The sequence below is a fragment of the Megascapheus bottae genome, chromosome 35 (assembly GCF_031878675.1).
Source record: "Megascapheus bottae isolate mThoBot1 chromosome 35, mThoBot2.hap1, whole genome shotgun sequence".
NCBI classification, from domain to species: Eukaryota; Metazoa; Chordata; class Mammalia; order Rodentia; family Geomyidae; genus Megascapheus; species Megascapheus bottae.
The window spans coordinates 3,318,988-3,332,730 of record NC_143543.1 but is presented as its reverse complement, the minus strand read 5'-3'; the positions used below and the strand labels follow the sequence as shown (position 1 = coordinate 3,332,730).

The 13,743-nt window shown below is 39.9% G+C and overlaps 1 protein-coding gene across 1 annotated transcript in view; it reads right to left on the bottom strand.

Moving 5' to 3' along the window:
- Irag2 (inositol 1,4,5-triphosphate receptor associated 2) overlaps positions 1–13,743 on the bottom strand; it is a 39,186-nt gene that overhangs the window by 5,389 nt on the left and 20,054 nt on the right. Inside the window, exons 2-11 of the mRNA XM_090324474.1 lie at positions 11,299–11,345; positions 11,111–11,175; positions 10,771–10,869; positions 9,271–9,341; positions 7,720–7,777; positions 6,215–6,278; positions 6,101–6,128; positions 5,396–5,536; positions 4,597–4,731; positions 1,096–1,243 (exon numbers count right to left, since the gene is read on the bottom strand). Coding sequence (XP_090180600.1) covers positions 1,096–1,243; positions 4,597–4,731; positions 5,396–5,536; positions 6,101–6,128; positions 6,215–6,278; positions 7,720–7,777; positions 9,271–9,341; positions 10,771–10,869; positions 11,111–11,175; positions 11,299–11,345 — 856 coding nt within the window. The remainder of the gene's footprint in view (positions 1–1,095; positions 1,244–4,596; positions 4,732–5,395; positions 5,537–6,100; positions 6,129–6,214; positions 6,279–7,719; positions 7,778–9,270; positions 9,342–10,770; positions 10,870–11,110; positions 11,176–11,298; positions 11,346–13,743) is intronic.

Sequence of the window (13,743 nt, the reverse complement as noted above, 5' to 3'; positions counted from 1 at the left end):
ACAACCCAAACATAATAAAACCATAGGTTTACAGCTGTAATCCTAGCTACTCCTAAGACCAAGCTTGAGGTCTGGAATAATGTGGTTTGAAGCCAGTTAGGGCAAAAAAAAAAAAAAGTCCGTGATCCTCCATCTTCAACTAATCAGTAAAAAGTCAGGCTGGAGGCGCGATTCAAGTGGTGGAGCAATAGATGTGCAAGTGTGAGGTTCTGAGTTCAAATGTCAGTACTACTTAAATTCATCATTCCAACATATCCCAAACAATTGGTTCCCGCCTGACTTGGGTCAACTTAATGAGTTCGATGGAATAGAATGTCTTATCTCACCACTCCAAATCGATTTATTTTCAAAGTCATCACCAAAGACTCCTTCAGGTGGTCTGATCTAGTTTCTGTGACGATACTCTGAACTATATAACAAACATGACTCTTATTTTTCTAATAACTGGTGTGTATGTGTGTGTATTACCCAAATTTGAACTCAAGGCCTTGGGCTCCCTTAACTTTCTTGCTCACGGCTGGTGTTTTACCACTTGAACCACGCCTCCAGTACAGCTTTTTCATGGTCGATCATCTGCTTTTTTTATTAGTAGTTCTTCTTCTTATTATTATTACAAAGGGGTTTCAATTCAACATGTCAATGAGTGAAGACAATGCATCTTGATCCACCTAGCCCCTTCCCCACACCTCCCCTCCCCTCCCCTCAAATCACCTGCTCCATGCTCATATATACATTGAATTTTATGACTATAATCACCCCCCTTTCTTTAAAAATACTTTTTTCTACCTCCATGCATTTTCCTGCAAATAATATAGCATAGTGCTTCCTGATGGATGAGCAAAACCCCAATATATATAATATATGCACTTCGTATATAACATCTCCTGAGTAGCTAGGATTACAGGCATGAGCTACTGATGCCCAGCTTTATTTCCCTAAGGAAAATTTCATTTAAGCCGTTTTATTCTAAGACACTGAATAGGACAGTAAGAGAGCCTGAAAAGAACATTATGAAAACAGAATGCGATTATGTTAAATTTTAACACGACTTTATAATTACTATATACTACTACTATATTATTATTTTTTAATTACCATCATCTTCCAGGGGGTTAAAGGGCCTTTCATTGTGGAGAAGAACCAGTTTTAGCTCTTCTAACTCAGCATGCTCCTTAGCATACATTCTCTTCAAGTTTTCTACATGCTGAATCATTACCTCCACAGCCTTGCTAACCCGGCTTTCCTAGGAAGAGAAATACAATCCACTTGATAGGAGAAATACAACTCTCAATACTTCGTTCAAGGATAGAGATTGAACTCAGGTATTTACTTTCCTTTTATCCCTAAATCCAACTGCAATGGCAATATTAAATATTAGAGCGAATGAGGGAAAACAGAACAATAGTCAACGAGCAACTGGCTTTGCCACAGTGGAAAATTCAAGAATGAAATGGGAGATCAGTAAAACTCAGACAAGAGAAACCTTAAGAATTACTCTCGTTCTGAAATATGGTGTCTATTGCATTCTGTTATATTGCTACATTCTATAAGGAAGACATGTTTTTTTCCCTCTCAGTGTGGCTGTGAATCCCTGAGCCTGACTCATCTTAGGTATCATTTGGGGAACTCTGCGAGCTACTGTGAACAGTTTTGTGCTATCAACAGATGATGATACAGTTTGGTCCTTCTATATAAGAATTTTCTCCATTGTAAGGCTTAGAATTAGACTGGATTTCTAAGACTAGATTATTTGAAGCTTCTAACCAAGAGTTTTATTCAGAAACTATCACAGTATTCTGATTTCCAACTTTATAATCATATAATATAAAAATACTAAGATGACAATATCGATGTGCGTATGATAATCTAAACTAATATTTGCAAAATGAACTCCAAGAAAGGGAAAAAAAAGAAATGTATTAAGTCACTCCTGTAATCCTAGCTACTTAAGAGGCTCTGAGAATCATAGTTCAAAGCCAGTGCAGGCACAAAAGTCAGTGAGACTCTTTTTTTTTTTTGCCAGTCCTGGGCTTGAGCTCAGGGCTTGAGCACTATCCTTGGACTTTCTCAAGGCTAGAGCTCTACCACTTGAGCCTCAGCACCACTTCCGGCTTTTTTCTATGTATGTGGTACCAGAGGAATCGAACCCGGGTCTTCATGCATGCTAGGCAAGCACTTTAACTGCTAGGCCAAACTCCTGGCCCCATCAGTGAAACTCTTATCTCTAATGAACCACCAAGAAAACCAACAGTGGTGCTGTAACTCAAAGTGGTAGAGTCCTAGCCTTGAGCTGAAGCGCTCAGGGAAACACTAACCGTCTAGTTATACTAGAGCAGAATCTTGGATGCTGCAGAATAAATAACATCCTGTACTTAGAAGGCTGAGATCTAAGGCGCACAATTTGAAACCAGGCTGGGCAGACACATCAGAGAGACTTTTTTTTTTTTAATTGTAATCAGAGAGACTCTTTTAACCAACTAGCCAGCAAAAAAGCGGAAAGTGGAGATAAGGCTAAAGTGGTGGGACAGCTTGAGCCTTGAGTGAAAAAGCCAAGTAAATCCTTGAGACTCAGAGCTCAGGCTCTAGTGCCAACACACACACACACACACACACACACACACACACACACACACACACGTTTTGAAGATGAGTATGTGGGGAAAAAAAATCTACAAAAAGCAAAAGCCAAAGATCCCCTCTTACCCAGGCCAGCAGAGAGACTCTGCCATTTTGGCAAAGGCTATATGATTATCTACTGAGAGATGGAATAAATAATGCGTGATGAAAATTAGTGCTCAGGAAACGGATTCCAGGAGAAAGTACGCGCATCTATGGAATAATCAAGCATCTGTCCATTATTCCTCCATATGCTATAACATTTAGAAGCAGAGGTTGTAATCTAACATCCAGAATGGAAGTCCAGAGTGCAGTATCCACATGGACTATTCTAGATAGAAGAGTCCTTCTTGAATTAAGCTCAGAGTTAGCAAGAACTTGGTATCCAGTCAACACACACACAACTTCCAGTCAATGTTGTGTTGTATCGTCCAGCCTCCCCTCAGACATCAGAAAACTTTTGTATTCATCGGTCAAGATCTGAGGATCCTGGTTCAAAGCCAGCCTGGGCAGGAAAGTCCATGAGACTCTGATCACCAATGAACCACCTGAAAATCAGAAGTAGAGCTGTGGTTCAAGTGGTAGAGCGCCACCCTTGTGCAAAAGAGTTCAGGGACAGTGCCTAGGCCCGGAGTTCAAGCCCCAGGACTGACAGAAGAAGAAAAGGAAAAAAAAAAACATAGCCACAATAAAATGTAATATATGTTGTGCACAATAAAAGACAGCTACAAAAGGGAGGAGGGGCTAAGGCTCAGGGCAGGTTGCACGGCAGGTGTTATTAAGTCATTTGCTTTTCTCTGGAGGTGACATCTGAGCAGATTGAAGGAGCCAGGTTGGAGACATGGTGAGAAGAATAGATCTAGAACTATACCAGTAATATCATAATCCAGGAAATTAGCCACAGTAGATAAAATTCAATTGGCCAGAGGACTCGTGTAAATTCTTTTTTTTTAATTTGCCATTCCTGGGATTTGAATTTAGGGGCCTGAGCACTGTTCTTGAGCTTTCTCAAGGCTACAGCTCTACCCCTTGAGCCACAGCACCACTTCCTGGTATCCTGGTGGTTCATTGGAGATAAGAGTTTCATGGACTTTAGTGCCCGGGCTGGCTTTGAACCATGATCCTCAGATCTCAGCCTCTGAGTAGCTGCATGACGGGTGTGAGCCACCGTGCCTGGCACTTCTGGCTTTTTAAAAATTGGGGATCAGAGTCTACTTTCTGCCCAGGCTGGCTTTGAACTGCAATCCTCAGATCTCAGCCTCCTGAGTAGCTATGAACCACCACGCCCGGTCTTCAACTGAGCATTTGTTTTTACTCTGAACAAAGAGAGGAATTGCTAGAAGGTTTTAAGTCATGTAAAATGGCCAGTGGTACATTCTAAAAGCAGTCATCTGGGCCTGGCCCCAGTGGCTTATGCCGTCAGCCCAGCTACTCAGAAGAATGAGATGTGAGGATCGTGGTTCAAAGCCAGCCTGAGCACTAAAGACCACGAGACTCTTATCTTGAATTAACTACCAAAAAGCTGGAGTCGAAGCTATGCTTCAAGTGGTAGCACATCAAGACAAAAAGCTCAGGGATTACACCACATGCAAGTCCAAGGACAGGCATTAAAAAGAAGGATTCAACCGCTTGACTGCTAGGAAGAGAGACTGGGATTTGAAGGAAGTAGGAAGATTTTTTTTTGCCAGTCCTGGGGCTTGAACTCAAGGCCAGAGCACTGTCCTTGGGCTTTCCCAAGGCTAGTGCTTTACCACTTGAGCCACAGCACCATTTTTGGCTTTTTCAGTGTATGTGGTACCAAAGACTCGAACCCAGAGCTTTGTGCATACTAGGCAAGCACTTTACCACTAGGCCATGCTCCAGGCCCAAGGGAGATATTTTTAAGTTCCATTGTTTGTACATTCCACTTTTCCTACATTAAATACATGTCATAGAAAGGTGACCCACAATGTCACTATTACGGGATAAATGACAAGTTACCTGGTTAATGGCTCCCAACATCTCGGCTCTACTGGCTGCTCGGGTAGAACACTGGCTGAGAAATGTGATACTCTTTCCCAGCTTCTGGATGATTTCTTGAGCCTGGTTGTCATCCTCACACAGTGGTATCAGAGACTGCATGAAAAGCGAAAAACCCGTGGACCAACACAATGTCATCGTGTCACCCTCTGCTCAAGTCTCATTGCAGTTTTCACAGTGAACCATGAAAACAAGAAGATCAGTAATAAAGGATATCATTTTTTTTTAACATGCAGGGACTCCAAGGAGTCACAACAATTTAGCTCCAGGCACCCACAGCTCACACCTGTTATCCCAGCTCCACAGAGACAGATCTGAGGATCACGGTTCAAAACTTGAGTGGGCAGGAAAGCCCATGAGACTCTTATTTCTGATTAATCAGCAAAAACCCCAAGTAGAAGTGAGAGTCAAGTGGCTGGAGTACCAAGAGTGGTTGTGAAACTCAAAGTTTAAGTGACAGTACTAGCACAAACACACTAATTTAGAAGACGCATTTCCTGGTTTTAAAACACATTTCAAACCTATGATAATTCAAACAGCATGGTACTATCATGAAAACAGGCACAAGGACTAAAGGAACGGCATGTAAAAGGTATTTTATTCATAAAAACATTTCATCTGATCTTGCTATTTTGCTTTCTGTCAACTCACATGCGGGTGAGGCAGAGCCTTAAGTATTTCCAGAATCTTCCTGAGCAACCATGAAAATGTTAAGAAGCTCATGAGCAATTGTGTCACCCCTGAACCCACTGATTCTCACCTCTACCAGCTTTAAACAGTGTGTGATTTCCTTCTTGAGATTTTCTTCTGCCAGGTCCCTCGATCGCTCTTCCAACTTCATTCTTTTCTCCAAGGTAAACCAGTCACACTTAAATCCCAGGGATAATCGGAGAAATTCTGCCTAATAAATGCAGCATGCATTAGATGCAGTATTTGATTAATCTTCACACCAAACTAAGGTAGGCAGGCAGGTGAAGGCTTTACCTAAATTTACCATTGCCAAGCCAAACCCATGCACACACACACACACACACACACACACACACACACACACACACACACACACACACGGGAGCACAACAGGAATACCAGGCTCAAAACACCTTTTAAGAAAGAAAGAAAAAGAAAATCAGAAGCCTGCAGCTGAGCTGTAAAGGATTCCAGTTCCACACCAACCTGCGAGGAAAAGTTCAAGAGACTCCATCTCAACAAAGAACTTAGGTGTGGTGGCACATGCCCATTTTCTTAGCTACAACAGGAAATAGGAGGATCGCAATCCAGGCAAGGTCCTGGACTGGAAATAAGGCCTTATTGCCAAATAACCAGTGGGGGGACAGGCAGAAAGGAAGGGGGACCAAGAGCACATGCCTAGTAAGTAAGTATAAGGTCCAGGGTTCAAATCCCAGTTCTACCAAACAGTAATCATCTATTTTAAAAGAAAGGAAAGGATTGCCTAGCAACATACCTCCACTTCCTTCTCGTTCGTGGAAGCGCTGCAGGAGAAAACAAAGATCTTATTTGCATCTACATCCACAGAAACATCAAAGCCTGCTAAGTGACAGCAGGAAGAAGGGCTTACTTGTCACTTGGCCTGAAGTTAACCGATTTCGCCGTGGTTGTGGGAGCAGAGGAAACGCTGGTGTCTGTGAAAACAATAAACGACAACAAGGTTAAAAGCTTTTCCTGGCTTGGACCTGGTGGCTCACATCTGTAATCCTAGCTACTCAGCAGGCTGAGATCTGAGGATCTGAGGTTCAAAGCCAGCCTGGGCAGGAAAGTCGATCACATTCTTATCCTCAATAAAATCCCCTGAAAAAGCCAGAAATGGAACTGTGGCTCAAGTGGTAGAGCACTAGCTTTGAGTGAAAAAGCGAAGGGACAGAGCCGAGGCCCTGAGTTCAAGCCCCATGACTGACAAAAACTGCCGTAAGTAAGTTTTCACCATGAACGTTTGGATTCTGGCTTTCCTAATCAAATACATTTCATTATAAGGTATGTGAGAGGCCAGGAGTTTGGCCTAGTGGTAGAGTGCTTGCCTAGCATGCACGAAGCCCTGGGTTCAATTCCTCAGTACCACATGCATAGAAAAAGCTAGAAATGGTGCTGTGGCTCAAGTGGTAGAGTGGGAAAAAAATTGTGTGTGGGATGTAATGCGCTTGTTTAAAGTCTGTGGTAAGGATATGCTAAATTATTAGGATCATAACTTTAAAAATCACTGACATGGCAGGCACTGGTGGCTCACACCTATAATCCTTGCCTACCCAGAAGGCTGAGATTTGTGGATGGAGGTTCAAAGGCCACCTGTGAGACTCTTATCTCCAATGCCAGAAGTGGGGGTGTGTCTCACATGGCAGAGTGTCTGCCTAGAGCAAAAAAAAAAAAAGATCTGAGAGACAGTACCCAGGTTCAAGCCCCAGAACCAGCACAAATAATTGAATAAATAAATAAATAAATAAATAAAGTTACTTTATCTTTGCCAGTCCTGGCATTTGAACTCAGGGCCTGGGCGCTGTCCCTGAGCTTCTTTCCCTCCAGGCTGGCGCTCTACCACTTGAATCACAGCTCCACTTCTGGTTTTCTGTTGGTTCATTGAAGATCAGAGTCTCCTGGACTTTCTTGCCCTGGCTGGCTTTGAACCTTTGATCCTCAGATCTCAGCTTCCTGAGTAAGTAGGATTACAGGCGTGAGCCACTGGTGTCTGGCTAGAAATAACTTTGTAAGAGCCCAGTTTGTCAGAAATTGATCCAGCCTAGATCTTGTGTGATTCCCAAACGTAAAGTCTATCCACCATTCCATCCTGAGGAAGGCCAAGGAGGGCAGAGTAGCTGCTCTTGTTCCGCATCTGTTGGCATATTTACTTATACATGGAATATTCTTCAGATGTACCAGAAGAACGCCTAGCAGGTACCATCACGTTGACTTCCTTTTTAGTTCACAATAGAAGCCAGCTTTTCATTCCAAGGGATTCAGGATCAGTCAATGCCACAGCAATGTGGGTTTTTTCAGAACGTGTTACAGAGGGAAACTCAGGCCTGGCAGGGCAATTCAAGTGTTCACATGGGGTCGAAAAAAGACAGTCCTTACCTCCTACGGCACCTTCTTTGCCATGCTCTTCCACTGTTGGGGGGTTCTCTTGGGTGTCCTAAAATCACGAGACATGTATTTCTATCCAGAGTTGAAATCCTTCATTACGAGACATTCCTCAAACTTCCTGTCCTCTCCATTCTCACCGAGACAAGTGTCTAGGCCACCCTCTGCCTATTTGTAGTTTGTCTTCATGGAGACAAACTTGGAGATTTTTTTTTTTCTGTTCCAATGGCCCTGTAATCTCCAGCCTCTCTATCTCCCACTTGCTGATAGGACAGGCTGGACTCGAACCTTCAACCTCCCATTCTCAGTCTCCCATGTCACTAGAATTACAGGGCACTCAGACATATGAATCTAATTTAAGGTTGTTAATCATCTATAGTACAATAAATCTTTAATGTTGATGTTTGCCAGTCCTGGGGCTTGAACTCAGGGCCTGGGTACTGTACCTGAGTTGTTTTTTTTTTTCCTCCCTCTTCAAGGTTACTTAATTCTACTGCCAGCCATCGCTCCATCTCTGGCTTTTTGGATGATTACTTGGAGATTAAGAATCTCATAGACTTTCCTGATTGGGGCTCATTTTGAATTGCACTCCTCACAGCTCAGTGTTCTGAGTTGCTGGAATGGCAGGTGTAAGCCGCCATCTGGCTAGTGTTATATATATATATATATATGTATATATATGTGCATATATACACACATGTATGGTGTATACATATACTATATAGTATATACTACATAGCACATATTATATATATACTATATATACACTATATATTATATACACTATATATTATATACTACAATATATAGCATATTATATATATGATATATAGTATATCTACAGTATATACATATACTATTTATACAAATATATAGTATATCTACATTATGTAGATATACTATATATACTATAGAGTATATGTAGTATCTATACTATATAGTACACATATATACTATATGTTATATAGTATATATAATATATATAGTACTGTATATACTGTATAGTAGATATGCTATATACAGTATATATACTATAACTATATAGTGTACACACTATATACTATAGAATATATAGTATAGAATATATACTATAGTATACTATAATAGATATAGCATATACTATCATGTATATATACACGATATACTATAATATATACGTAGTATATCTAAATATTATATCTAAAGATATTTATATAAATATAAATATGATACATATACACTATATATCAATTAATTATATATTAATTAATTATGCATTAATTAGATATTGTATATATAGATACATACAAGGGCTACAATATATACATACAGGGTTATACTGTCTACCAGAAAATATCTATCTATCTATTTATGGGCTATAATAACCACAGGGTTATACTGTATACCAGAAAAAAAACTAAAGGGAATATTTTAGTCATGTAGTCATCTTATGATAGTATTAAACTTCCTTCAATGAATGGAAAAAATGAAAATGAAAGACAATTTCTATTTTAAAGAACATTTCTGTGGTAGATTGTGTGGCTTGCTGGCCGCCATTTTCCTCACCAGCAGTGCGCCAGCTTTGGTCTTTGCTTCTGTCTCCTGGCCTGCTGGGTTCTCATCTGATGGACTGGTGCCTGCCAGAAAAAGGAACAAAATAAACTAGGGGGGGCAGGAGGAAGCAAAAGGGGCAGAAAGCAAAAGGGCGCAGTGGAGACAATGACCTAGGATTAGGTTGGAAGACAATTCCACCCCAGGAACAAGTGTGCTTGCCCTTGAACTCAGAACCCGGAGGCACCTCCACCTAGGTCTCCCGACAGAAACAAGCAACCAACAGATGACAATTCTGTCATTTCTTTTTTTTGCCAGTCCTGGGACTTGAACTCACGACCTGAGCACTGTCCTTGAGCTTTCCTCAAGGTTAGAGTTCTATCACTTGAGCCACAGCATTACTTCTGGCCTTTTCTGTGTACGTGGTACCAAGGAATCGAACCCAGGGCTTTGTGCATGCTTGGCAAGCACTCGACCACTAGGTAGAATCACAGTCTAATGTCTTTAGACTAAGGAGACGTGCATTTTAACATAGGCCACGGCGGGCACTGGTGATGAGTTGCTGGTGTGTGCTTGCTCTCTCTCACCCCCTCTTCCTCCATTCCACTTCTCTCTCCCTCCTCCCAACCTCCCCTTTCCCTTTTCTCCATCTGCCTTCTCTTTCCCTTCCTTCCATGTTTTCTTTCTTTCTTACAAGATACGCAATTTCACCGTTCTATCCTAAGTAACAGAATACAATGAATATGACAATGCTGACTATACTACCACAAGAATAAATATAACATGATGATAATGCATGCATATTTACATCCCACTAACATGTATTAATAGTTATACCACATTAACATACAGCAATTAATTAGCATACGATAGATGAACATTGTACAGTACTATTATATTACTATATCAATCCATTAATTAATATAGTAATTATAATAGGAATGACTATAGTTGTGTTAATTAATATGATGATTATAATAGTAACCAATATAGTTCATGATTAACATTAATTAATGTAATAATTATAATAGCAATGATTATAGTCATATTAGCAATTATTGATTATAACCAATGATTATAATAATTAACATGCATTCGTATTTTATCATGTAAATAATCTTCTATAAAGGATATTTTATACGATATAATATATTTATATAATATATAGCATACATTCTAACTAAGCATTTATGAATATAATATTTTTATAGTAAATATACGTAAGTCATTAATTATAAAATTATTATTTACTTTATTATTTATACATATTTCATATACTACCTTTACATAAATATAGAATATTTGTAGGGTATTATAAACAATTTTATAATATTAATACTTGCAATAATTATGTTAATTAAGAATGAAATAGGATATAATGCCTGGCTAAAAGTTTTTGGTAAGAATTATTTCATAGAGAGGAATATTAAATGCTACTGCGGTACTACAGGCAGTTGCTTCTGCAGCTTAAGCTGGCTTAGTGTCTGGAACTGCACTCAGCCTCTTTAGACTCACCCATCATGGTGGAAATTGATTTGCTTCCCTCCTCTTTCTCACAGGCTGATTTGCAGTTAAGGTCACCGGATGCCATGAGCAAAAGGTCTTCTCTGGAATCTGCAAACAGGACGAAGCCATGCATGTAAAGTTTGCACTAGAGAGAGAAAGTGTGTGTGTGTGTGTGTGTGTGTGTGTGTGTGAGAGAGAGAGAGAGAGAGAGAGAGAGAGAGAGAGAGAGAGAGAGAGAGAGAGAGAGAGAGAGAGGGAGGAGTTGCAGCTACTCCCATTTGCAAAGCCACAGGATATGGGATTTATAGTCATCATAATCTATGTTCTTGCCTCTTGTCAATCCACTCACCACTGGAAATCACCACGCTTCCTGTGGCCTCAGGGTGTCTGGTACCTGGGAGTGAGAGACAGTTTCTGCCAGGAACACACAAGAAATAATTTGAAGTATTAGTGGCCAAGAATCCACTTGAAGGAAAAAAAAAACACAAAACTGAACATGCAGAAAAGATGTTCACACACACAACACATACCACGAACCTGATGGATGGAGAGCTGTCAGAAGGCAAGAGTTCAATACCATCCTCCTGAAGGGACAAAACCGAAAAAATAACAATAACATCAACAGTTTACCATTTTCTATGTCCAAATGCACCTATTTTCATATATTTTTTAAATGATTTCATAATCTCCAGTTCTTTTGGAGAGGTGAAAGGAATGCAATTGTAAAGAGAATATTTATAAATGCGTCATCAAAATTTCACTTATGCAAAAATATTCAGATTTTAAGGATATTTACAAGTTGGATATGTAAAGAAAAGCTGATAAATCCCCAGGCACAACACATTCTCAACTTAAAGGACAGGGAGAGTTTATTTCATGGATGGAAGTTTTGGTTTGTTGAAATTGACTATTCTATATTAACATGAAACTACATTTCTATTGATAGGAATATGTCAACATTTGACATGGTTATAAAAATGTTTCTCAGGTTTCTAGCTACACAAATAATACATTAAGAAAATCCTTAATCCACTTAAAGAGAGTCTTCTCTGAAGAAGAAATAAGAATGGCCTATAGACACATGAAGAAATGCTCAATATCTCTGGTCATAAAAGAAATGCAAATCAAAACAACTCTAAGATTCCACCTCACTCCAGTTAGAATGGCCAGGATCAGGAAAACGAATAATAACAGATGCTGGAGGGGATGTGGCCAGGAGGGATCACTACTACACTGTTGGTGGGAGTGCAAACTCGTTCAACCACTATGGAAAGCAGTGTGGCAGTTCCTCAAAAGGCTAAACATAGAACTCCCCTATGAGCCAGCAATTCCACTACTTGGCATTTACCCAACCATCCAGAAACAAGGACATACTAAATCCACTAGCACAACAATGTTCATTGCAGCACTATTCACCATAGGAAAGATATGGAACCAACCTAGATGTCCCTCAGTTGATGAGTGGATCAACAAGTTGTGGTATTTGTACACAATGGAATTCTATGCTGCTGTCAGAAAGAATGACATCGCCCCATTTGTTAGGAAATGGAAAGACTTAGAAAGAATCATATTAAGTGAAGTAAGCCAGACTCAAAGGAACTTAGGCTCAATGGTTTCCCTCATTCGTCATAATCAGTAGAAACCTTGGGCTCTACTAGCAGAGATTTATAATAGAGCAAAACCTAGATACATAAGGCCATATAGAATGACGCTAAATGAAATGACCTCCAGGATATAGAACCAAAAGCCATATTGTTGTCCTTAATGTACTATGTTATCTCTCATCTCTTTTGCTGTCCCTTGGTTATCTCATATTGTTACAGTATTTCACCTTGTTATCTGATATATTGAATATATGCATAGTTGGTTATTTGAAATTGGATAGGGAAGGGGGAAAACAAGATGAGAGGTGGGGGTGGGGGGAGGGAAATGGGGACCAAGACATGAGAAAGGGTATCAATGTATGTGAAGTAATGCACCTTCCATCTGGTGAATATAATGTAACCCTTCTATTCATTACAATAAAAATATATGGAACAAAAAAAGAAAATCCTTAATCCATATCTCACATAGCTGAAGGATTCCATCTAATTTAGTACTTAAGACCTGGCATTTGAAAAGAAACTTTCCAAAACCATGGTCCTAGCTGGCCAGAGAAAATTGTTTTTTTTTCTTGTTTTTCTGCCAGTCCTGGGATTTGAACTCAGGGCCTAGGCACTGTCCTTGAGCTTTCTCAAAGCTAGCGCTTTACCACTTGAGCCACAGCACAACTTCCGGCTTTTTCTGTGTATGTGATACCGAGGAATCGAACCCAGGGCTATGTGCATGCTAAGCAAGCACTCTGCCAGTAGGCCATGCTTTTGGTCTCTAGGACAAGACTTTTAAAGAGTTATTTTAATCTTGAAATAAATCAAGAATTCCTAACTTTAGGACATTGTTGGTACATATCTTTCAACAAAAACAGTGGTAATGTCAGCTGCTGAGATCCGAAGATCAAGGTTTGAAGGTTTGGACAAGAAAGTCAATGAGACTCTCATCACCAGTTAATCAGCAAAAAGCCAGAAGTGGAGCTGTGGTTCAAGTGGTAGAGCACTAGCCTTGAGCAACAAAAAAAAACACAGGGACAGTGCCCAGGCCCTGAGTTCAAGTCTCATTACTGATATGCATATACACATGCATGCACATACACACACACACAGTTTTCTATATAGTTATATATAACAAATGTAATATATAAATACATATAACTCATACAATAATAATCAACAGCCTGTATCTGTATAAGACATTAAAATTTACAAAAGCTCATTTTATATATTATCTAATTCTTTCCAAAGCCTTCTGCAGTGAATTCTATATATCTGTGTGCTTATTTAGTGGCAATGCCATGGCTTGAACTTAGGACCTGGATGCTTTCCCTTAGCTTTACCACTTGAGATACGCTTGTACTTCCTGCTTTTTGGTGGTTCATTGGAGATAAAA